Source organism: Vigna umbellata, chromosome 11, assembly GCF_029865625.1.
Source record: "Vigna umbellata cultivar VRB3 chromosome 11, Vumbellata_1.0, whole genome shotgun sequence".
In the NCBI taxonomy this organism is placed as follows: Eukaryota; Viridiplantae; Streptophyta; class Magnoliopsida; order Fabales; family Fabaceae; genus Vigna; species Vigna umbellata.
Window position 1 is genome coordinate 25,003,860 of NC_142175.1, and position 26,266 is coordinate 25,030,125.

At 38.0% G+C, this 26,266-nt stretch overlaps 3 protein-coding genes and 1 pseudogene across 3 annotated transcripts; all 4 read right to left on the reverse strand.

Moving 5' to 3' along the window:
* Positions 1-1,605: 1,605 nt before the first annotated feature.
* On the reverse strand, positions 1,606-24,575 carry LOC148191305 (protein CLT2, chloroplastic-like; annotated as a pseudogene).
* LOC148191306 (uncharacterized) lies at positions 8,054-10,636 on the reverse strand. Its single transcript, XM_088101981.1, has 4 exons — positions 9,308-10,636; positions 8,993-9,216; positions 8,659-8,916; positions 8,054-8,570 (listed from the first exon to the last, which is right to left on the reverse strand). Exons 1-4 carry the CDS (start codon positions 10,136-10,138, stop codon positions 8,054-8,056), a joined length of 1,830 nt encoding a protein of 609 aa, XP_087958107.1. The 5' UTR covers positions 10,139-10,636.
* Positions 13,325-15,467, reverse strand: LOC148191307 (protein FAR-RED IMPAIRED RESPONSE 1-like). Its single transcript, XM_088101983.1, has 4 exons — positions 14,807-15,467; positions 14,501-14,724; positions 14,158-14,415; positions 13,325-14,079 (listed from the first exon to the last, which is right to left on the reverse strand). Exons 1-4 carry the CDS (start codon positions 15,320-15,322, stop codon positions 13,506-13,508), a joined length of 1,572 nt encoding a protein of 523 aa, XP_087958109.1. The 5' UTR covers positions 15,323-15,467; the 3' UTR covers positions 13,325-13,505.
* LOC148191308 (uncharacterized) lies at positions 15,342-20,135 on the reverse strand. The gene is made up of 3 exons (XM_088101984.1): positions 19,909-20,135; positions 16,953-19,806; positions 15,342-16,529 (listed from the first exon to the last, which is right to left on the reverse strand). Exon 3 carries the CDS (start codon positions 16,500-16,502, stop codon positions 15,480-15,482), a length of 1,023 nt encoding a protein of 340 aa, XP_087958110.1. The 5' UTR covers positions 16,503-16,529; positions 16,953-19,806; positions 19,909-20,135; the 3' UTR covers positions 15,342-15,479.
* Positions 24,576-26,266: the final 1,691 nt, after the last annotated feature.

Genomic DNA, 26,266 nt, shown 5'->3' on the forward strand with positions numbered 1-26,266 from the left:
CTTGTCGTTAGTAGAGTTCACCTGCAACAACAGTTTCCAGTCCAGCATTGGAATGGCTCCCTTCGAAGCTCTTTACGGACGGAACTGCCGCACGCCACTTTGCTGGTTTCAAGAAGGAGAGAACGTATTGACTGGACCTGAGCTCATTCAGCAAACGACCGAAAAGGTGAAATTGATCCAAGAAAGGTTGAAGACGTCTAGGAGTCGGCAGAAGTCATATGCAGACAAGAGAAGAAGGCCGTTAGAGTTCAAAGCTGGAGAACACGTTTTTTTGAGACTGAACCCGACCACAGGAGTCGGCAGAGCTATGCGACCAAAGAAGTTATCCCTCAAAGTTCGTCGGACCCTATCAAATACTGAGGAGGATCGGACCAGTAGCTTACGAATTATCTTTACCTCCTCATCTGTCCAACCTTCATCCCGTCTTCCACGTTTCCCAACTCCTGAAGTACATAGCCGACCCCTCTCATATACTGGAGTTGGAAGACGTTCGTCTTCGTCAAGACCGAACGCTAGAGATGAAGCCAGTTCGTATTGAAGACATCCGCACCAAGTACTACAAAAGGAAAGCGATCAAATTGGTGAAGGTGGTGTGGGACGACAAGACAGGCGACTCTACATGGGAAGTGGAGGATGCCATGAAGGACTTATACCCTCACTTGTTTCTGGGTAAGTTTTAATTTTCGAGGACGAAAATTTTTGTAGTTAAGAGGAATGTCAGGCCTCGTTAAAAAAAAACACCCAAACCCCAGGTAGTAGCTGATGAGAATTCCAGTTACTCCACCTGGGTGCACGAATGTCGTAGCTACACAGAATTCATACGGTCCGGACAGTCAGTCTAGTATCAGGAATTGGTTGATTTAAAGAAATTATTGAACTATATGTTGGAATGTATTTGATACGTTTGATGTGTTATGAAATGCATGTTATTGAATTAAATTCAATAAGCTTACCCTTCGTTTTTTTCTTGTATTGTCTCGACCTTGTACGTCCGTCTTGTCTTGCGATGATCATCCGTGTGGATGTGAGCAGATGGAGAGGCGCTGCTTGAGGATGCGCTTGAAGATGAACACTTAGAGGAAGAAAACCTCGTCGAGGTCGAAGTGAAGGCCGAACAGTAGTGCGTTCGGTTATCTGTTAGTTTAGTTAGATTAGAGTACAGTATTAGAACGACCCCTCCCCTTTTGATTTTATTGACCGATCGATATTTCTATTTTGTCCTAAACCGTTCGGTCTGGTATGTTTAGGTCGAACGTCGTTAATTGTATTTTGCTTCTTGTAAGGCCGTTCGGCCAGAACCTGTGCTTTTGTTAATTAAGACTGATTTGGTTTATCATTAAATGTAATTAATTCTACTATATGGTGTTTACTGTATTTTTGGGATGTTACACTTACCACATAAGCTAATTTAATTTGTAAAAAAATCTAATTCCAATTTTCCTTTTTATATTTGTCTCCAAGAAGGAGCTTGTATTGAAATTTATATAAACATGCCTCAACTCTAAATATTGTGTTAAAAAGCGAATTTAAAAAAAAAACACTTAAAAATGTTCGCACCTTGCATTTCTGTCAACTGCATTTTTCTGTTATGTATTAATGTACATGAAAATATACCAGAACAATTGATCAGAGATATATGCATAATCTTAAGTTACAATAATCCAGTGGAAGAACGAGGAAGTCAGCCATCATAAAGCAACTAAGTGACACTCAAAAGTGGAAACCGAACAAATTTTCGGCTCAAAAGAATAATCGCAACGATAGTGAGTATGTATAATTCGAGCACGTTGGAGAAAATATATTTCACCGTGAACAGTAGTACCTGGAGGCTGCTGATATTCTTTTGGGCAGGGTGCCCAGCCGATAGTTCATCCTCAGAACTGGGACGGTTTCAGTCCACTTCAGAGCTGTTCCTCACAGGTCGAGATGTGTTGTACAGTAAGAGACCACACAGAAGAATTCCACAGCCAAGCAAAAAAAATGGGCTCAAGCTTGTTCCCTCGGGAAGATATGGTAATGGTAGAGAAAGAATATAAACCGATATGGGCACTGCAAAAATCATAAGCACACGTAAGCTAAAAAACTATTAAGAAAACCTGAGGTACAAAAGACCTTACGATTCATAGTTTAGAATGCAACAAAGAAGAGTGAGATGCAATGATAACGAGTACCTGACAACATTACTAGAAGAGAAGATACAACTGCAGAAGAAGTTTTTACTGCATTAAGGAGGGATATGTTGAATGCCAAATTGGTAATTATGTAAAGCAGTGGAAGTAGGGGAGCGCCATCACAACCTAAGCCAGAAATTGAAGAGGAATACACATTATATTAAAACTTAAACACAAAAGAAAGTTAAACCAAGGTTCAAAATCATCTAAAGGGTACAAGACAAAAACTATATATAAATTTATTGATTTCTTACAATTATGAGTTTTAATTGTTTTATATAAAAATGTTAGAAATAACTAAACTCCAAGTAATCTAGTTATAGACGGGTTAAATCATTGCTTATATACTATTCGGCCTTTTACCTGAAGGACTAAAAGCATCTATAATCCTAGTACATAAAAGGTAAGGTATCGAATATGACATGAACCTTGTGATAGCCACAAGATCTACCCATCGAGACAAGAAAACCCAATGACATATAGACCCACTTCAAATTCCATACCATTAATTAAAACTTGCCCTTGTTATTTTATTTATTAATGCAATTTTGAAAATTCAAGGTCATAAACCCAGGAAAATAATCATACATACACATAGTAACTAATCTTGATAGTGTTTTAACAACAGAAGGTGTAATAAGAAACGCAGACAAGTACTAGAAAACCACGTGAGGATATATATGTATAATTGCATTGCTACCAATTTATTAGATCTTACCTGGTTTACCTAGAAAACAACCGGCACCGCTTTTAAAATATGAAGGAAGTTCAGCAAATGGTATGTGTAAGACCTTGGAAAATTAAACCGTAAGCCAGCTGTCAAATCTAACTAATGCACTGAAACCCTTCTCTGATTTCATTAAAAACCCACTTCCATAACTCTGCAACTCACGCCAAGTGTCACCAGGAAAGAATTAAAGTCAGTAATGGGGGTGCAGGTGTCGACAGGAGAGACGCACGTTCGTGTGGACGTGGGGAGAACAAAATGGATTTTCTGAAACACTCTCCCACTCTCCTGCACGCATCTTCTCCCTTCCAAACTCAGACTCTATTTTTCTCCTCCTTCTCTCTAGAAAGCTTCCATCTTCTCTCTACCATAACTCACCACTCTCTTCTCCGATTCATATTCAGAAACCGTAGGAGCATCCTCTGAGTTGAGAGCTTCAATCTGAACAGAATAGATCCAAGTTCTGAAACCGGTAAGTCTCTCGACTCTGGACACTCGTTTCTGAGTTACATGCAAACCAAGATTCGGCTGCATGCAAGGGTATAAGCTAAATTCTTCTACGTTTCTTTTGGTTAGATTTAGTGAAGAACTTAAGAAAATCGTTGAGGGTAGAAAGCCATAATTGAACGAGACAAAGTCATACTCTTAGACGTACACCACTATCCAGGTAAGGGAAGCTTATTGATTTAATTCGTATGGTGTTGTATGTTTGCTGAAAATGATTGCATGTTGAGTAAATGTATGTATCCAGTATGAGTATGAATGCATGATGGATGATGGTTGAAATGTATGAATGTGAACCTGAATAATTATGGTGTATGTTGATTAATCTGTATGATGATGATGGATATTTATCAATGAGAATATGAATTATTAACGTAAATGTTCTAAAGTTTGTAAATTTGTAATTTGAGGTGAAGTATAAAGTATGCACTGGTATGTTGGAACTTAAGTTTAAAATTTGAAATATGAAATCCTGAATATGATAAAATACGTTCGTCATCGTACGGTCTTATACCGTTCGGTTTTCTAGTAAAATGTTTAAAAAGGAATTCTTTCATTTGGAAAGAGTTCTGATTGAGAACGAGCGTCCTCCTGTGAAAAAAAACTAGGTTTGAGCGTTCGGCTTAGCCTAGCGGTATCTGAGTCTCTGAAATGAAATAATGAAATTATACCTTATACTTAAAATTAGTAACGCTCGGTCGTATACCTAGCGTTCGTCCTAATGAGCTCTCGGTCGTATACCTAGCGTTCGTCCTAATGAGCTCTCGGTCTTATACTTAGCGTTCGTCCTAATTATTGCTCGGTCACCTACCTAGCGTTCGTCCTAAGTAGTGTTCGGTCTTATACCGAACGCTCGTCCTTACCTTTGATTTCCAAACGGGCGTAAATAGCGTTCGTTCTAATATTTAGTAAATGTATATTATCGCATTCGGTCATTGACTGGCAGTCGATCCCTTTAAACAAATTGTTCTCAGTATAGTTAATTAACTGGCTTGTTGTATCTTTATCCATTTGGATTCGACCTAGAGTCTTTGTACCTAAATTATTCTGAATATTGAGTGTATATCTCTAAGAGTCGGTTCATTCATCTGGTTCGAGTAGCAATGACGTTCGTCATATCATTATGTGTTGACTTATTCTGATTGGCAACGAGTCCTTTTAAATCTAGTCTTTAGCGTTCGTCTTCGTTCTTCAGAAGACTGAACGTTCGTTATTTTATGCTCTTAAAACTAAAGATGAAAATGAGGATAAAGTGTAATATTCTGAAGTGTGAACCTTATTTAGAGTGATTATATGATGATGGATTTTGGACGAGCGTTCCAGGGAGGAACGACTCACGTATATTGAATATTGGAATTGGTAATGTATGAATGTGGACAAAGCTTGGCCGACGTTTCATCCTGATGTTCCGTGAGTACTCGTCCTCACGTAGAGGGGGTACGTCATGTGTGGGAACGGCAGGAGGTCCTAGTCCTTAGGAGTACTTTGGACGGAACGGACTAACCTCGGGTGGCAGCTGATGAGAATTCCAGTTACTACATCATCCGGGTGCACGAACGTAGTAGCTACACAAGATTCATACAGTCCGGACAGTCAGTCTAGCATCAGGGTTTTGATGGAAGTGTCTATTAGAATGTATTTGATTGTGCTGGTATATGTGATTGTATGTTATTAATTGAATTAAATTATATAAGCTTACCCTGTGTATTTTCCTTGTGTTGTCCTGTATTTGTACGTCCGTCCTTGTCCTTGCAATGATCATCCGTGTGGATGTGAGCAGAAGGAGATGCCTTGTTGGAAGAGGCGTTGGAAGAACAATACTTGGGGAAAGAGAATTTAGTAGAAGTCGAGGTGAAGACCGAAGAATAGGACGCTCGGCTTGTGTTTACTTATTTTCGTTAAGTGGACGTTCGTCCGTTTTTGGTTTTTAAGTTTCTTTACGATCGTTCGGTGTTGGTTTTGTAAACCGTTCGGTCAAGTATGATTAAGTTGAACGTTTTTATTCATATTTATCTTCTTGTAAGGCCGTTCGGCCAGAACCTGTGCTTTCGTTTTAATTAAGACTGATTTGGTTTATCATTAAATGTGATTAATTCTACTATATGGTGTTTACTGTATTTTAGGATGTTACAGTATGCCTTTCAATTTTGAAAGTAAAGGTAGAGACAGAAATACGAAAAGAGCCTACAACAAATATCACGTAAACCATAAATGTACCTTTCAATAATTAATCAAGGCTTAATTACCTACTTAGTCCCCATGTTCGGAGGTAATTTGTTGTTTAGTACCCGGTTTTAAAAATGTAGGCATTTGATACCTATGTTTTGAAGTTTGTATCAATTGAATCCTACCCACTTAACGCCGTTATAATTGATAACGTTTTTCTGACTGTGTATGTGATTTGTGCAATCGTGGCAATGAGGTGGCTTAAGTGAGTTGACGTGGCAGGCTGAATTGGGAATTTGAAATGGGGTTACATTTTTTAAATTGGGGAAATAAACTAATTAGGGTTTTTTTTAGGTTTAATCCTTTACTACATCCCTATTTATGTACGAATGTCTCAATTGGGTCCTCGTTTTTTAAAGTGTATCAAAATGGTCCTTAATTTTGAAAATTCATATCAATTGAGTCCTTCCCGTTAAGTTGGCTGGACGGCGTTAAAAAAATTGATGAGTGGGATGCTGAGATCAGGAAATGTTATTGACGTGGCATTGACCTGGCTTTATGGTGAGTTTTTTACACAATCAGCGAGTGCTTTATGGTAAATCAAAACGCAACGTTTTGATTTTGAACACAATCAGTGAGTGTTTTATGAGAAGGAGAAATCCCTAAATTGCAGAGGGTTTTGTCGAGGGTTTTCGGTTGTCTTTTGTGGTTCCAATTTGGCGGACAATAGGTAACGTTTCTAGATTTGCGAGTGATCTATTGGTGGTATTTCGGTAGAATCAGGAAGGTGTTGGCGGTGAAGCACGTGGAAAGCAGTGGCGAAAGTGTTCGAAGTGAACCATAAAGAGAAGGAGAAATCCCTAAATTGCAGAAATCCCCAAATCGGTTGACGCAGGTGGGTGGGTTTAAGAACGCAGTTGTTCGACGCAGGTGGGTGGGTTTAAGAACGTAGTTGTTCGTCGCAGGTGGGTGGGTTTAAGAACGTAGTTGTTCGTCGCAGGTGGGTGGGTTTAAGAACGTAGTTGTTCGTCGCAGGTGGGTGGGTTTAAGAACGTAGTTGTTCGTCGCAGGTGGGTGGGTTTAAGAACGTAGTTGTTCGAAGACGATGTCGAAGGAGCATTCTTGTTGTTCGTCGACATGCAGTGTGTGGCGGAAGGAAAACCGTAATTTGTGTTCACCGATTTGCCACTGTGGACTGAGATGCGCGCTGAGAACTGCTAAAACTTTGAAGAATCGTGGCAAGCAATTTTGGGGATGCTCGAAGTATAAGGTATGATTTATTTGACGTTTGTATTATGTGGAAGTGTTTTTGAGAATCAATTGTTGTTTATACAGAATGGTGCTGAAAAGGGTGGTTGCAACTACTTCAAATGGTTCAATGATGTTGTGGAAGAGGAAAGGGGCAAATGCTTAAAGTGTGAAGGAAACAAAGAAAGTTCGGTGCACAGTGAAGAAATGGATAGTAATAGGAAAATTTTAGTTAAGTTTGAGAAATCTTTGTTGGTTGTTCAAAACTGGATGAAGGTGTTGATATTTTTGGTTTTTCTTTTATGTGTAATAAATACAATTTGCGTATCAATGTTGATGAGAATGGGCTGATGGGTTGTAACCGTGTTGTACTTTTCTTCCATTTCAATGAAAGTCAGACTTCTTACTAGTGAAAACTTTATTTTTGTTATGAAATGTGATGAGTAAAAATAATGTTATTATGTTGAAGTTGTAATGTTTTTATGAGTCTAAAAAAATCTGCATTGCTCAGGGTCACTGTTTTATGAGTGTATATATTGCTATCATACACCTCCTTTGTGGACGAGCGTCCTATTCTCGCTGGCCGACCGTGCACCGAACGTCGTCTGTGGACGAGCGTCTTATTTCTCGCTGAGGGAGCGTTCTCTAATGCGTCCATAGTGGACGAGCGTCCACAGTGGACGAGCATGCTCTTATCGCTTGGCCAGCTTCCTCTCGAGCGTCAACAGTGGACGAGCGTGGTCTTATCGCTTGGCCAGCGTCCTCTCGAGCGTCAACAGTGGACGAGCGTCCTCTTATCGCTTGGCCAGCGTCGTCTCGAGCATCCACAGTGGACGAGCGTGCTCTTATCGCTTGGCCAGCGTCCTCTCGAGCGTCAACAGTGGACGAGCGTGCTCTTATCGCTTGGCCAGCGTCCTCTCGAGCGTCAACAGTGGACGAGCGTGCTCTTATCGCTTGGGCAGCGTCCTCTCGAGCATCCAGAGTGGACGAGCGTCCTCTTATCGGTGGGCGACGAGTTATTTACAAAAGAAGACATCATAATTATTTACAAAAGAAGACAAAAAAGAGGATTTAACATCAAAATTAGCATTATCAGCTGTGTAATAGAAAAAGATAACCAAAGTACTGTCTAATACAAAAAGAGCACCAAGTTGCTGTGTAATACAAAAAGAGCACCAAAGTACTGTCTAATACAAAGAGACATTAAAAAATACATTAAAGTTGTTCATTTATCCCCTTAAACTACAGCTTCTTCTTCATTTGATGATGGGATGTTTGGTTGAGTTGATGGGTTACTTTGTTGTGTTTGTTGTGCTTTGGTGCAAGAAGTCCTGTTGTGGCCGAGTTCCTTACAAATGCCACATCTTTTCTTGAAACCACCCTTCCTCATTCTTTTGTCATCCTTCACCAACTCCCATTGCTCCAACCTTCGCTTCTTCTTTGGTCTTCCAGGCAAAGTTCTTTTTGGTGGAGGGAGAACATCTTCATATGTGGTAATCTCCCACATATTGTTACCATTTATTGGATAGTTAATTGAAGAGTATGTTTCTTCATATGTTGACTTCCTAAAACAACATGGAATGAATTCCTCTGCATCAAGATTTAGGAATTTCATAGCAGCTAACGAGTGGCAACATGGTATGGCAGTGATTTCCCACTTCCTGCATGTACACAAATTTTCATCTAAATTGACTACAAATTTGTCACCGGCTTGGGACACATGTCGAACTTCAAAAATCTTGTTTCCTGACCAGCTGTAAAATCCAAACAAGAAACACATTATAATCATAAACCACTAACACATTTAAAAAGAAATCATAAGTGAACAAACCTCATTCTTACCACGGTATCCAATATTTAGTTAACTGAGACTCCTTCTTTAGTCTAGTCTTCATTTTTGGACAAATGTTCCCAGAAAGTGATTGACTTTTTGTCCTGTTAGTTGCCCATCTCTTCATCAAGTAAAGCCGGATTTCCTCCATCATGGTTACGATTGGCTTAGACCTTGTATGCAGCATTACACTATTGAAAGCCTCCGACAAGTTGTTAACCAAAGTATCACACTGAGCCTTGCTGCTGAATCTTGATCTTGACCAGTACCTACAACATATATATGTTCATCAATGTTACTGTGAATATTTGGCAGATTTTTAAGAATAGAAATTTAAATACAAACCTGGGAGGGATTTTTAACAAGTATTTGAAAGCCTCATCGTTAAGTTGTTTAATATTTCTCATTTCTGCTTCCCATGCTTGTGGATGGGTTGCTGTAGCTGCCTTCCACATCAAACGCTTGAGTTGTTTTCCAGGGAATTTCTTCCTAAAATTAGCGTATAAGTGCCTAACACAGAAACGTTGATCAACTCCAGGCACGACTTCTTGTACAGCTTGTAGTTGTCCCTGTTGAATCAAATTATGACAGTGTTGTTAGAGATATGATTTCAACCTCAAAGATAATTAACATAATCGGGGAATAGGTCATGTGCATTACCTTTTGCTGGTCCGACATGAATGTAAATGATGAACTTACTTCCTCCCCACCGAGATCTTCAACCAGAAGTTGAAGGAACCATTTCCAAGTATCCTTGTTCTCTACTTCGACCACGGCATACGCAAGAGGTAACATTTGATCATTTGCGTCTCTACCAACAGCAGTTAACATTTCACCACCATACTTTCCTTTCAGAAAAGCACCATCCAACCCAATTATTGGCCTGCAGGACACAAAACTATCCTTGCAGGCCTTTAGACATGTATAAAACCTCATAAAACTGATTCCATCCACATTCTCTTGAACTTTGACTTTTACTGTGGATCCTGGATTACGAGCTAAAACCTCATTGGCATAATCATAAATCCTTCTATATTGGTCTTTGAAAGACCCATCAACATTTTCTGAAGTAATGGCCTTTGCCCTATAAGCCATACATCTAGATACACCCACATTCCATTTTCGATTTATCTTCTCACGAATTTCCTTTCCCTTTACTTGTGGATTTTCTCTAACAGTTTTTTCCAACCTTTTACTGAGCCATTTTGCATTAACTAATCCTAATTTGTGCTCTCTACTACATTTGTGGTCATCAACAATAGTCCTTAATTGCCACGTATGAATGGCTTCCATATAACCACAATATGCCATCCAGGGGCACTCTCCTTTAGCACCCATACATTTTACCCTCATTCTCTTCTTATCATTTTTAATATATTTAATATTTCTGCCATTTTCTATTGCATATGTTTTAATGGCATCCACAAAGTCTTCCTTGTTAGCAAAATAAGTTCCCACATCCCATTTATAATCTACCATTGTCTTAGGCATGCAGAAGGTTACAAACTTCCCATAACCCTCCTCTTCCGCATCTTCTGCTTCACTTTCTGCTCCACTGTCTAATTCATCAGATTTTCATTCATCATCGGACAAACCTCTATGATGATCACTATTGATTCCATCATCCACATCACTATCATCAGATTGCACATCAACTTCAACATTACCAAACCAATCTGCCACTCTATCTCCTACCTCCTCTTCTAAATCACACTCAACATTAACATCAACCAGACCTTCCATACAGTCGTAATTAACCTCCTCATTGCCATCATCATGACCACTACTGGTCCAGCTTCGAACATCACAACCATCCTCTTCAACCTCACCCACACCAACATGTGTTTCAATTTCTCCTTCAACAACATCATCATCCTCACCTCTCTCACCTTCATTAACAGCCACCTCAAATTCTCTTTCACTGTGTTGTTCACATTCTGTTTGAATTTCTCCTTCAACAACATCATCAGCCTCAACTCTTTCTTCTGACACCACAACAGTTTCATTGATTCCATCATAGTGGCCTCTCTCACCTTCATTAACAGCCACCTCAAATTGTCTTTCAGTATGTTGTTCACATTCACCCTCACCAACCTCTGTTTCAATTTCTCCTTCAACAACATCATCAGCCTCAATTCTTTCTTCTAAAACAGGTTCAACAACCATACCCCCAACTTCCTCTTCACCTTCACCCATAACCATACCTACAGGTTCAACTTCTACTTCATCTGTATTTTGAGGAATATATTCTAACATATTTATCACCTCAGGTTCAGAGACATTGTGAACAACAAATAGATGAACCTCACCATTAAGCCTGGCTAAGGTAATCATGTGCATGGCTCCTATGTCATCCAACAAAGGTTCCAACCTATTTTCCAAAACAGAACCACCACCAACGCAGTACAACAACTCCTTAAACCCATCATAACCTAGACCTTTTACTACACTGACTACAAGGAAATAGCTCCACATGTCTGGGTCAAAGGATAAACTTGTACTCTCCCCCTCATACTTAAGTTTTCCTTCATTTATGAACTTCCCACCATGGTGAAAAAAAACTTCAAAATTTCCTTCCATTACGTACAACACAACAATTATATTTTAACCTATAAAGTAAGAAAAGACTTTAACAATGGGGGACCACAAAAAAAAGCATTAACAATATACACAACCCACTGAAAAAGACAATCAAACAACGCTTTAATAACGAGGGACCACATTGCAATCGAAAACGAAACAATATACAACATACAACAGGTTACGACAACCATAAACGACAAAATCATCACAAAATTCAATCAAAAGCACATTTACTAACCTGAACACGTGGTTCACTTCGAACACTTTCGCCACTGCTTTCCACGTGCTTCACCGCCAACACCTTCTTGATTCTACCGAAATACCACCAATAGATCACTCGCAAATCTAGAAACGATACCTATTGTCCGCCAAATTGGAACCACAAAAGACAACCGAAAACCCTCGACAAAACCCTCTGCAATTTAGGGATTTCTCCTTCTCATAAAACACTCACTGATTGTGTTCAAAATCAAAACGTTGCGTTTTGATTTACCATAAAGCACTCGCTGATTGTGTAAAAAACTCACCATAAAGCCAGGTCAATGCCACGTCAGTAACATTTCCATCCCACTCATCAATTTTTTTAACGCCGTCCATCCAACTTAACGGGAAGGACTCAATTGATATGAATTTTCAAAATTAAGGACCATTTTGATACACTTTAAAAAACGAGGACCCAATTGAGACATTCGTACATAAATAGGGATGTAGTAAAGGATTAAACCTTTTTTTTATAGGTAGCTAGTAGCAGAGGTTAAAGAGGTGAACTGAGGTGGGGGTGGCCTTCGTTGTTTGGTTGGTGTGAAGTGGGTGCCCTATGTTGAGTAACTATTGTTGTTTTCTGAGGTGAAGAAGGTCGCAGAGGTGGGGTGCCCTTCGTTGTTTGCTTCGTCTGAGGTGGGTGTCGTATCCCTGTTCTCTTCTCTGATTGTGGTTCATTTTTGGGGTTGGGGTTGTTTTGTTGGTGTGGACGACGACGGAATGTCAACGAATGAGTGTTCGTCTTGCTCACGGGGAGCTGTCGTGGTGCTTCATCAAGAGGAATGCTTGGCACACAAATATGCTATTGTGGAGAGCTTGCCGTATTGAAAGTCGCGAAAACTGCTAAGAACCAAGGCAAGCCTTTTTGGGGCTGCCCTAATTACAAGGTTTCTTCCCTTCGTGGTGTTTTTTATTTTCGGATACATTTATTTGGTTTTGGCTGAGATGATTTTGGTTGCATGTTTTGTACAGCGTAGTCGAAATGAAGAAGTCCGAGGATGTAATTTCTTCAAATGGGCCAGTGAAGATAATGTTGATGAAAGGGATACTACAATTGGGTGGCAAAGGAGAAAGATTATGAATTTGGAAAAATCACTTTTGGTTTGTCAAAGAAGGGAAAAGGTCTTCATCTGGATGTTATGTTTGATGGGGTTGATTAATATCGTCTTTGTATGTGTTATGTTTTAATTCTGTTGAAGTGTTGTAATGAGATTGTGCTTCTAATGCCATTGTATTTAATGAAGAAGATGGTTATATTAGAATGTAATTTTCAGAGAAGTGTTATGTTTCTGGGAAGAAGTACCAAATCGTTCTAATTTTCAAAGAACTGTTATAATAATTTAACTCATTTAGACTAAGAATAATCTCTTTTTAGTATGGCTGAAGTACACTTTACAATTATACTCAGACCCAATCTCCAACCTTCCTATTATACTCAGACCGAATCTCCTATAGGTGTTAATTCCAGTTCAAAATCCCCACAAGTGGAAAAACAGCATCCACTGAGCGTGGACGAGCATCCCACTTCTGGATGCCGAGCGTCCACTAAGCGGATGTGGACGAGCGTCGTGTTACTTCGCTGAACGAGCCTCCTCTTCTGACTGACTGGGCGTTCGCTTCGCTGGACGAGCCTCCTCTTCTGCCTCACTGGGCGTTCGCTTCGCTGGACGAGCGTCCTCTTCTGACTGACTGGGCGTTCGCTTCGCTGGACGAGCCTCCTCTTCACTCTGACTGGGCGTTCGCTTCGCTGGACGAGCCTCCTCTTCTGCCTCACGGGGCGTTCGTTCTCGTGGCGAGCGTTTGTTAAGTGCAAAATATCAAATCAGCCAATACAATATGACAGAAAATACTTCAGAAAACATCACATATCATCCAAAATAGTTCAGATATCATCCAAAATGTATACATTGTTAACTCCAAAATACACTACAGAAAGCAAAGCAACACTATTTAAAGTCAAAGTACATATCCAAAATAGAACAAAGATGTACTTAATGTTTGAAACTAGAACAATCTAAAGTTGTGCTGTTATTTCATCAGTCTGGGGTTCTTGAGTTATCTGACTTGCTTGAGTTGGGTCTGGTGTACGTTCTTCGTTTGATTGTTGAGTTGGTTGAGAAGGGTGTGGGTAGTGTTGTTGTTGACTTCTCTGTGGGCACTTAGTTTTTCTATGCCCAAGTTCTCTACATATGGAACATCTCTTAGGGATTCCTTTTTGTCCAAGTTGTGTATCATCCTTTTTTTGCTCCCAACTCTCGAGCCTTCTTTTCTTTTTTGGTCTACCTGGCAACACCCGTTTTGGTGGAGGCAAAATATCAGGATATGAAGTCCTTTGCCATAGATCAGGTCCATTGAGAGGGAAAATGATTGGAATGTATGCTTCTTGATAGGTGGAGGTTCTGAACCAGTGCGGGATGAAGTCTTCTGGATTCATGTTCAAAAACCTCATTGCTGTGAGTGCATGAGAGCAAGGAATTCCTGATACAGTCCACTTTCTACAGCTACAGTCTCTTTTCTCTAAATCAACGACATACTTTTTAGCTATGTTGGATGTATGGCAGATCTCAAATATTTGCATCCCTGACCAACTGCAAAATCATAAACAATGAATGTTAAATGGAAACAGTATAAACAACAATAGTAAAGGAAATCACAAGTTGTCATACTTTGGTAGCCAATATTTTGTGTTCTGTAACTCTTTTTGTAGCCTCTTTTGAATTTTGGGGCAAATGAGACCTTGAAATCTACTTATCTTCTCTCTATTGGATGCCCACCTCTTCATCAAGTATATACGAATCTCTTCCAACATTGTTATGATTGGTTTCCCCCTTGCATCTAAGATCACACTGTTAAATCCTTCTGAAATGTTATTAACAAGTGTGTCACAAACAGGTCTTCCTGTAAATCTGGATCTAGACCAAAATCTGGAAAAAAAGATTAAGTTAAACATTTGGAAAAGAACAAAGATGTACAACACATGAAACAACAATTACAATTTTCAATACTAGCCTGGGTGGAATAGCTATCAAATGTTTGAATGCATCTTCATTAACATCCTTAATTTGTCGCATCACTGACTCCCATGCTTGAGGATGTGTTGATGATGCTGCCTTCCATAGTAATTGTCTCAGAGTTATGCCAGTAAATTTCTTCCTAAAATTTGCATATATGTGCCTTACACAAAAACGTTGGTCCACCCCAGGCAAAAGATTTTGTAAAGCTGGGAGAAGTCCCTATCACAGTAAAAAAAGAAAGTATGACTCATAAATTTCAATCCTCATCAAAGTAATAAATAAAAGTTACACATTTACTTACTTTTTGTTGATCTGATACAAATGTGCACCTTGAACAAAAGCCCCCACCTCCAAGATCATCAATTAACAATTCTAAAAACCAAGTCCATGTTTCCTTATTCTCTACTTCAACAACAGCATATGCTAACGGACACATCTGGTCATTGGCATCTCTTCCAACAGCAGTTAAAAGTTCCCCTCCATATTTCCCTTTTAAGAAACAACCATCCAAATGTATAATAGGCCTACAACTTACAAAGCTGTCCTTACATGCTTTGAAACACACATACATTCTCTTGAATATGGCCTTATCCTCAGTTGGTTGTACCTTAACTTTAATTGTTGAGCCAGGGTTTGATCTGAGTAACTCGTGTGCATAATCAAATAGTCTTTCATATTGTTGTTCGAAACAACCATCAATATTGGCGGATGCCATTGCCTTTGCCCTACTTGTTGTAGACCTAGACACACCAATGTTGTACTTTTTACAGAATTTATTGTGCAGGTTTTTCATATTAATATCCGGATTTCGTGTCATGCTCTTCTCTAACCTCCCACTTAACCATTTAGAGGTAACTAAACCAATTTTGAATTCCCTACTGCATGTATGACTGTCTACAATTTTCCTTAACTGCCATGTACGTTGGCTACTCCTATATCCACAATATGCATACCATGGACATTTCCCTTGTGAACTAATACATTTGACGCTCTGAAAAGATCCCAAAATCTCCATATCCAGTTGTTTCATTATCTGACTCATCACTTAAATAAATACTGCCACAACTATCAGATTCCCACTCACTATCAGATAATCCCCGGGCCTGTACATGCTTTTTTCGAGTAGGACATCCACTTCTTGTACCCACTTCAGCAAACAAACTACCTTCGGATTCCTCTTGTTCGGGTTCTTCATCTTCTTCCAATATAACATCCTCCAAATCATCTCCTTCCAATATAACATCCTCCAAATCATCTTCATTCACAGAAGCGTCTTCATCAGAACCTACCCAACTACTAACATCAAACTCATCCTGTACATCCCCTACACCACCATCTACACCACCACCAATGATATCATCTTCACCAACTTGTTGTTCACCATCCTCACCATGTTCAGGCAGTTGACCTTGAACATCCTCAACATCCTCACCAACTTGTTGTTCACCATCCTCACCATGTTGAGGCAGTTGACCTTGAACATCCTCAACATCCTCACCAACTTGTTGTTCATCATCCTCACCATGTTCAGGCAGTTGACCTTGAACATCCTCAACATCCTCACCAACTTGTTGTTCACCATGCTCACCAATTCCTTCTTCACCACCATTCTGACCAACCTCACCAACCTCATCATCCTGATCTTCACCTTCATGACGATGTTCCAACATTTCTATATAATCTGGTTCGGACACCGTGTGAACCACAAATAAATGAGCTTGACCATTCAATATCGCAATGCTCACCACATGCATTGCACATATGTCATCACTTAACAATTCCAACCTAGCTTCTAATACAGAACCACCCAGGGAATACCACACCTCCTTAACATTTCTATATCCCATCTCCTTCAGTATGGACAAGATTTCAAAATAACTCCATCTGTCTGTGTCAACCATCAAGGTACTGGTAGAACCTCCATGGTATCTAAATGACCCATCATTGACAAACTTACCCCCATGGTGAAACACCACCTCAACATCAGGGTCTGACATTTTCTTTAATTCTCAACTATTATATGCCTATATAAAAGTAAGTGTCAGACTACATATGGAACAACTTAATGACCTTCACATGCATCTACTATCATTATTTAATGACCTTCACATGCATTGTAAAGATGCCACGTTTTTAACAGCTATTAAACAATTAGGCATACAAAGTTAATTACACCAAAACTTCTGGATTCACCTACAACATTCCATTTTGTCTCAATGCTTAAATAAATACGCAAGGACCACACAATAAACAACAACCACTCATGGGGAACCAAAAACATACAAACAATAAGCATAAGAAAACGACAGGCACTAAAGAAAGGGACCACTCCAAACACAACAAAGGGGACCACGACAGGAACACAACATGACACACTAAGGGGACAAGAATCCAACATATTACCATGGGGGACCGAAACTACATAAAAGAAATCATAAAAACTGCACCTTTCACCTTTCCGCCTCCAAAGGGATACCGTTATCGCTATCGCTCACCCGCCGCAATAGCTGACACACCGCAAGATACTTCACAACGCCTTTTCGCTCAACAAATCTCCTTCCACAACCACGACAATCCTTCACTCAGTATCAACCTTTGCTCGCAAATCCTTCCACACTATCAACCACAACAATGAATGAAAAATCCCCAATTTCTAACTTACTATTCGTAATGTTTTTTAACGTACGAAAAAAAAAACCCTAATTAGTTTATTTCCCCAATTTAAAAAATGTAACCCCATTTCAAATTCCCAATTCAGCCTGCCACGTCAACTCACTTAAGCCACCTCATTGCCACGATTGCACAAATCACATACACAGTCAGAAAAACGTTATCAATTATAACGGCGTTAAGTGGGTAGGATTCAATTGATACAAACTTCAAAACATAGGTATCAAATGCCTACATTTTTAAAACCGGGTACTAAACAGCAAATTACCTCCGAACATGGAGACTAAGTAGGTAATTAAGCCATTAATCAATTAATAAACATAAACAAGAGACTATCTAGAACTTGCGCCAATAACCATTAGGAAAATTGCCTTGCCAATAAACAACTCAAGTAAGGACCTAATAAATAAGTATTTATTACGTAAACATTTAGGTGTAAGTTGTACTTACAATTGAAGAAGAAATAGGAATAATCAGTTTTCAGGAGCTATTCTAGAAGTTTGTTGTCATAAATTGAAAAACAGCTTATGAACCTATCATCTCATAAATTCTCCAAAACACCTATATGCTTATATTATAAGTTATACCCAAATAAGTTTCAAATTAGCTCTTCCACCCTAAAATGAAGGAGGGCTGCTGATGAAAACTTCAGAAGAAGAAAAACACACTGCCAAGTATCGAAAGCTGACAGAGTATCACATCTCCATTTTGATAAAAATTAGAGATGTGCACAAACTAATCCAAATGAATTCAGACAGAAAAAATTGAACTAAAATAGAAAACCAACTTTTCCATTGGATTGGATATAAAGTCTGTTTTTATTTATTTATTTTTTTCATTTTTATCGTCCATGTTTTTTTTTTCATTTTTATCGAAGTTAGAGGTGTACATATAAACCAATCCAATACATACAGTAAAAAAGGAACTAAAAGAAAGAAAGCCAACTTTTCCTTCGGTTTAGATAGTCTCTATTTTGATTAAGGTTAGAGATGTTCATATACCAATCCAACTGAATACAGACAGTAAAATGAATTAAATAAAAAGAAAATGAGCTTTTTCATTTGGATTGGATCGGTATTCTGTTCCAATTTTAAAATTTCATCTTATCCAAACCAAAAAACTTAACTTGTGCATCTATATACGTTTATTTATTTAATTCTTAAATTACCGTATTTAGAAATTTTAATATTGATTTGACTAATGTTTTATAATCTGAATCTAAAGTTTATATATTATGACGAATGTGACGAACACTTTGAATTACTTTTACAAAATCTATTGGGTATTCTGCGGATTTATTTACGGCCTCCTAATAATACCAAAAGCTTGATCCGATGCAAACCACTTTAACTAAAACAAACAAACTTTGGATAGAATCAAATGACTTTTCTTCTGATTTAATACAATCCACATAAACCCTCAGTCAAAATGTATATGACTAATGCACAGAAAATAGATGAAAAGAAAAGGCAGGTCAAGCAGAGTCCAGAACTTTAAAATAAATGAATAAGAATACTTAGTCGTTCATGTCTATTTCATCGTGGACAGAAGCAAATGGCAGCAACTCATGCTTTAATGTAATTCATGGTGCATTGTTAGTATTGGGAACTGAAGAATGGAACTTTGGGATTATTGTATATATCTTTTGTAAGAAAGATATTCAATGTTTTGGGGATAGTGAATTCAAATCTCTAGAATTAGCAATATAACTCTTACCTATAAGAAATGTTTTTGGGATAGTGAATTCAAATCTCTAGAATTAGCAATATAACTCTTACCTATAAGACAAATATTAGCTAATGTTTCCTTCATGTTCTTTTACCATTATATGTTTTGTTTTGGATGAAGGAAAAAGAATATTTAACAAACATGGCCCTGAAAATTCCTGAGATTTATTATATAAAATATAACCAGATACTAACATTTTAGGGCAAGTTCACATGTACTACAACTAGTACACAAATAGCTTACAATACTCTAACATAATAAGATTCATAAGACTACAACAATCCAAGTATTCTAACAGTTAGTGTTTGTCGTTTGTTGGGGACAAAAAAGAGCAATACATTTTGAAATCATATAAAAAGATAGAAAGCAAGCAAATAATTTGAACTCATGTAAGTTGTTTCACAGTCATTATTCAATTACAAGAGGAAGCAAAGCAACTAATAAGAAATCAGTGAGGAAGAAAGAAAAAGCTAACAAAATACTGGAAATAAACGCCATTTGCAGAATTTGAAAGGTACACTTAGTTCATTGCAATTTATGTTGCAAGATGTACCTGAAAGCCAGATCCAAACGAATTGACCACAAATATGTCCAGTGACTTGTGCTGCATGTGAACATGTAAGGGACACCAAATCATGCCCATGAATAAAATGTTAATGGAATATGTAGTCCCGTGACCTTATATCCTTATATACCACCTTCCCCAACCCCCACCCAAAAAAAGGTAAAGGAAAGCATACCTTTAATCGAGTAGCTGAGTCAATGAAAATATACTCCTGACATACAAGAAAACATTGATTATAATGTTCCCCAAGAAGGATTAACTAAAAGTCAACAGCTGTTATTGATTAACCTTGATTACAGAAGCCAAAGCTTGAAAAGCACATGAAATTATCATCAATGCTGGCCAAAAGAACTGAATATCAGAGAGCATTTGACCAGCATTTGAGCCTGTTAGGACTTAGAGAGTATAGGAAAGGAGAAAAGGGAAACAGAACACTTAACTGTTAATCAGTTAAGTGAGGGGCCGGGAAAAGGCCTATATATTAGGACCTTTTATTGTTTCAGTTAGCGAGTTGTGTAGTTTGTATGTGTTGACCGGTCTTAGCACCAGGTGGAGGAGGTTAAGCTCCTAAGATACAGTGTATTCTTGATTCATTGTTGTGAATACCATTCATACTATTCCTTCTTTACAAGTTCTTGATTGTTGTGTTTGAGATAGAGAGAGAGCTTGTTAGGAATTCCTTCCCGAATCCCTACCAGAGCCACTGCAGTGATGGGAAACAAATTATTAGATGGGAGCCATTCCATTTGAAGTGAAAAAAGGAATTTCCTATCAACAAGCATGAGAATTTTACCCCAACAAGCACAACAAAAAATGTATGACAAACATCACAGCTTTTGAGCTTCTACAGACTATTACAAGCAGCTACTGACCTAGGCTGCTTAACGTTTTAATGAAAGCATGCTTAAAGTTTTACATGGAACAATATTACTCATATGGTTAGAACAAATGAAGCTTTGATATAAATATTTCAAATTTAAAGAAATTGTTTTGGTGGTTAATCAATTCAATGAGTGGTTAACCATTCCTAAAATGGAAATATTTTGCCAAGAAATTTGGTAACTTTTCCACAATTATGTACCCCTTCAGACCAAAAAAGGATAATAAACTTACAATATTTTACACCAAAGGAGATAATGTACATAGTGAAATTCTTTCTGTTTATAACAATTATAAACTGATCACAAGTAACTAGTCTATTATTTAAAAAGTAAACTATTTCAGCTCAACAAAAAATGGGACACCAATCGGTCCTTTAGAGGCCCAAATTGATGTTACACATATATCTAAGGGAATACAATGACAGGTCCCTCATTTTTTTTTCAACTGATATTTTCAAGTCAATATCTTTTATCAAAGTTCATCACTGCACACTTTTGGGAATACTTGATTCACATGGGAATCTGACATGATTAGTGACCTCGGCATGAGAAACTGAATATTGGAGAGTACAGATACGGAATATTGAATTTCTCTGTATTATAAAGTCAAATTACCTTGTAATAGCCACTATGACACCGGAGGCTACAAGTAAACACCCAATCAATTGATTGACTGTGTACTTTCTTTTCAAGAGAAGGCTGGAAAACATTAGCTGCCAAACCAAAAATGTGAAGAATTCATAAACTGGATTTTGAGAAATCAATATTACACATAATGATGCATTAAAATAACGTATGTAATAATAAAGTCTCAGCCAATGCATAAGTCACAAATAGCCACCAGTGATGAATAGGAGAAGATACCACAGATTTTACAGCAATATTATCATTCTCTTCCTTCTTAGTTGGAATAAAAGGACAGGCCCAGAGCACAAACCACAAATGTAGCCATGCCATCAGAACATACTGAATAAGTTTAAAAATAATAAGCCTCCTACACTTTAGAAGTGACTGCTACGTGATACTATAAATATGGCAATGAAATGCTTTATGTGCGATGCCATCAGAGTGAGAGACAGGGCAGCTCAATCCATGAACAAGAATGGACTGTCCTTGAAAAAGTAAACTGGAAGATGCTGGTTGTATCAAAATATTTTTGAAAGACAAAAAATGAGAGTGATAGGTTTTAGAAAACCTTTGGTCAGTAGTGAGAAACAAAAGTCTTAGTTTCTATGATGCTACAAGTTAATAAAAGTCAACTCTATGATTTATTGTTATTACCAATAAATTTGCCGGTTTAAATCATTGATCAGTGCTATAAGGTCCCCTATTCTGAATATATTACAAAAAACCATCATGCTTCTCAGAAACCATTGACTACACTGAATCAATGGTACATCATTTCAATCAAATTCTCAAATCTTAACTGTTGCTGTGTAGTATGACATCTGCGTCATGTAAAACAAAAGAAGATCTTCTCAAACAAGACCTTACCAAAAGTATGCCAAATGCAAATCAGAAAAAAAAAGTACACTCCACAGCTACATAAAATAAACGGCAGATGTATACTATTTTAAAGAAAGACAAACATGTATTTTTGTTTGTCACCCCCTCTCATCCTTCAATGAAAAGGGCTGCTCAAAATATTTCAGATACCTGATTCAATATGGGTATGACTGGTCCAGGAAGTAAGGCTGCAGAGGGTAATCAACATTCATTTAAGAAACATTGAAAACAAACACGAAGGGTATGTTTGGCAGAAAATTAAGAGCAGAGTTAAAATGGAAAAATGTTGATTTTAATTCATTGTAGCTTGGCAGAAGGTGGAAACTCATTTTCAAAGTACTCATCACAAAAAAATTGCAACCTCCGCTTTTGTTCTTTCCTCTAGAAACATTTCAAACGTCACAGTCACTTTTTTCATTTCACACTCCTCTATTACTGACTATTAACACTATAAAACCTAACATATTATTTATTTAGTCAAAAGCTCAGACAACTCCAATGGGATGTGCGACCATGGTACTCCCTCTGTTCCACAATGGCTGCACTTTAAGGTATTGCACATCTATTAAGAGCAACAATAGCTACATCACCTTTTTAAACAATTTTACTGAAATAGCTTCGCTCTATCCAATAAATATATTATTTTTAATAAGAAATAGAAACCAATTAATTTGAAGAAAAGAATTAATACTTCATTGAAATGTGAGAACATAAGTTAATTTATAACTTTTTTTTTAATGTGGCTAAAATTGCAGTCATTCTACACGCACACCCTCAACATTATAAAAAAAATGGGTCTTATAAATAGGAGTGCGGTGAGGATACTGAACACTCAATAGACACCATTAAAAGCTTTTAATCAATTAAAAAACCACTAGAAGGAGTTTAATTTCATTCACACTGTGACATTATAAAAATATTTACATTGCATCTACAGTCAAGTATAGAAAATTTGTTGAGCTTTATAGTAACTATTATAAGATCATCTCTGCTTGATTGAAAGTATAAAAATCTTAGTGGCATGGAAATAAAACACGGTTAAAGACTAAAACACAAGCAAAGTCAGTACCTCCAGCAGACATTCCAGCAACCAATCCCAAACCTTCCAGAAGTCCAATGGCGACAAAACGCAATTTCGGAATTGCCATCATCTCATCGGTTACTATTCTAGCCCGGTACCGAATATACAAGATGGAGAAATATATAACAACATACCTACGTTACACAAAAACTACAACTGTTCAACGCACTAAGAAATCCCCAAAAAGACAGATTCTCCTAGAGTTAAAACAGCAAACAAATGCATTTACAAGCAGCGACAAAGAGGTTTACCCAAAAGTTATGAACTGGGCGAGAAAAAAAGGGTATTCTTTCATGGGAACAAGGGCCAATTTGTAAAGCACGCGATTGGCTACCGCTGTTGTAACGGTGACAGTGGAGCTCAATAAGACGAGGTTGGTGCCACTTTCCGATGAACTTGCGTTTGAAGCACGAATTCTGAATGCGGTTGGTGGTGGTGGACATGGTTGCGGTTGAATCGAGCGTTGCCGGAAAAGTGCAACGGTAGCTTCGAAGACAGTGACATTGAAACGAGATGCTGCAGCTTCGGATTGCAGAGCGCGAAACTGCAACGGAACGACGACGTTGAATAGAATGCCATGCCAAACTTCTTACTTTCAACCAACTTGAGTCATTTCTGCTAAGTAAAATAAAGGATCGCGATATTCCAACAACGCCAATTTGACAAAGATTTGACAACGTCACGTGTCAAGTTTTAATTGGTCGAATTTGAATGTTTTTTTTAATTTAAAATCTGATTTGGAATGGGTTGAAGTTTGGATTCCGAAACTGTCCTCTTCGTTTTCGAACTCTATCTTCTCTCCTTATCACTGTCTTCTCTCTCCATTTTAGGGATTTGAATTTCATTTCAACTTCTCTCTTCATAGCAGTGTTCTCCCTCCTCCATTTTTGCAGTTGTTTGTTCGTCATCATTGAAAGACCAAGTTAAGGTGTTTCTGGGTTGAGAGGTGAGTTCCTGCACCATTGACAAAGAACTGATGTTGTTGTAATCGATTACAGGGAGCTGGTAATCGCTTACCAGTAGAAAAATCTCCTTTTGTACCGAAAGTTGAAGAGTGCTACCCAGACGTGGCTTAAGCACTCCCCAGGAATATTTTGGATTCGTTATGACTGTCTTTTGAAGGTTTTATGGATGGATCATTAATGGAACACTTCAAGTTGGAATACTTCAATATTAAACAAATATAAACGAAATAATGAAGGGTATTGAGTAATGAAAAATTATAACAATATTAAAAAGCACATACATTAATAAAAAAACGTAATGACATTTCACGAAACAACAAGTTTTGAAATGAAAAGATACATAACAGTATACAATGAAATGTAATCTAAGAAGATGGTTGTCGATCAAATTGATTGCAGAAGTTAATAACTTCTTCCTCTACGAGTTGTGCAAAAATTGTCATGAACTTGAACTACCTTGGTTCAAACACCTATAAGTGGTTTTCTCCAATTGAGGTGAGGTGCATAACCCATGCTGTCAACTTTGACCTTTGCTGACTATTTTAATCATAACTTTTTCCACAGACCTCCAAATGATGTGATTCTTTTTTTATTAGAAAGTAGACTCAAATATCTTTCCAATGACTACTAATTTATAATTTTTGGAAACCTGAGTAGGTGCAGTTAATTCTTTAAAGTTAACGTTTTATATATTTCTACCACCTCTAACCTTTGCTAGTTGTTTTGCTCATAACTTTCTCCACCGAACTCCAAATGCGTTGATTCTTGTTTTGTTGGAAAGCTCTTTGAGTCTAGATTCCAACAAAACAAGAATCAAGTCATTTGGAGTTCGGTGGAGAAAGTTAAGAATAAAACAAGTAGCAAAGTTCAGAAAAACAGAGTTGGGGAGCAGTGTTCATCTAGATGGGGAGTACAGTTGAAGTTTTTGTACAAATTACCCTTTTTCCTCTGGTAATCGATTACAAGACCCCTGTAATCGATTACAAGAGGAAAAAGGGTAATTTGTATCGAAACTTCAACTGTACTCCCCAGCTAGATGAACACTGCTCCCCATTCTCTATTTTTGTTGAATTTTTCCTTTTTTGAGATGGGTGAGTGAGTTCAATGTTATTCGGTGAGCTCTCTGCACCAATAATGAGGTTAGGTCATTGATTTCTTCAAAATAAAAATGTTCATTTAGGTGGTTTTCTCCAATTGAGGTGATGTGCATAACCCATGCTGTCAACTTTGACCTTTACTGACTATTTTAATCATAACTTTTTCCACAGACCTCCAAATGATGTGATTCTTTTTTTATTAGAAATTAGACTCAAATATCTTTCCAATGACTACTAATTTATAATTTTTGGACACCTGAGTAGGTGCAGTTAATTCCTTAAAGTTAACGTTTTATATATTTCTACCACCTCTGACTTTTGCTGGTTGTTTTCCTCAAAACTTTCTCCACCGAACTCCAAATGAGTTGATTCTTGTTTTGTTGGAAAGATCTTTGAGTCTAGATTCCAACAAAACAAGAATCAAGTCATTTGGAGTTCGGTGGAGAAATTTAAGAACAAAACAAGTAGCAAAGGTCAGAAAAACAGAGTTTGGGAGCAATGTTCATCTAGCTCGGGAGTACAGTTGAAGTTTCTGTACAAATTACGCTTTTTCCTCTGCTAATCGATTACAAGACCCCTGTAATCGATTACCAAAAGAAAATGGGTATTTTGTACAGAAACTTCAACTGTACTCCCTAGCTAGATGAACACTACTCCCCATTCTCTATTTTTGTTGAATTTTTCATTTTTTGAGATGGGTGAGTGAGTTAAACGTTATTGGGTGTGCTCCCTGCACCAGTGGAAAAATCCCCTTTTGTACCAAAAGTTAAGGAGTGCTACCCAGACATGGCTGAAGCACTCCCCAACAGTCCTGACGACTGTGTTTTCAAGTTTTTATGGATTGATCCCCCTGTTGGCCATGGTTTAAGGTGTCCATAACAAGCAATTTCGAGTTTGGTGAGTCCTATGTGGATGGAAGACCCACGAAGGTTGTTTATAGGTTGAGAAGTGACGTTCTGCACCATTGTTTATAGGTTGTTTATACGAAAAAACAATACCTTTGGAGAAATGATGCCAACAAAACCACTCGCTAACCAAAGAGGAAGGAACAATGCACCTAAGCGACGAAGGAACAACGGTGTCAGCGGAAAAACGAGAGCTTTGGAGAAATGGCGCACAGAAAGCACTTCAATGGCGGAGAGAGAGAGAGAGACGACTTCCTCCAAAGACACTGGTGGACCCAAGCGACGGACGAACAACGGTGGACAGAGACACCACTTCAATGACGGAGAGAGTTTCAAAGGAAGGAACTTCAATGACGGAGATAG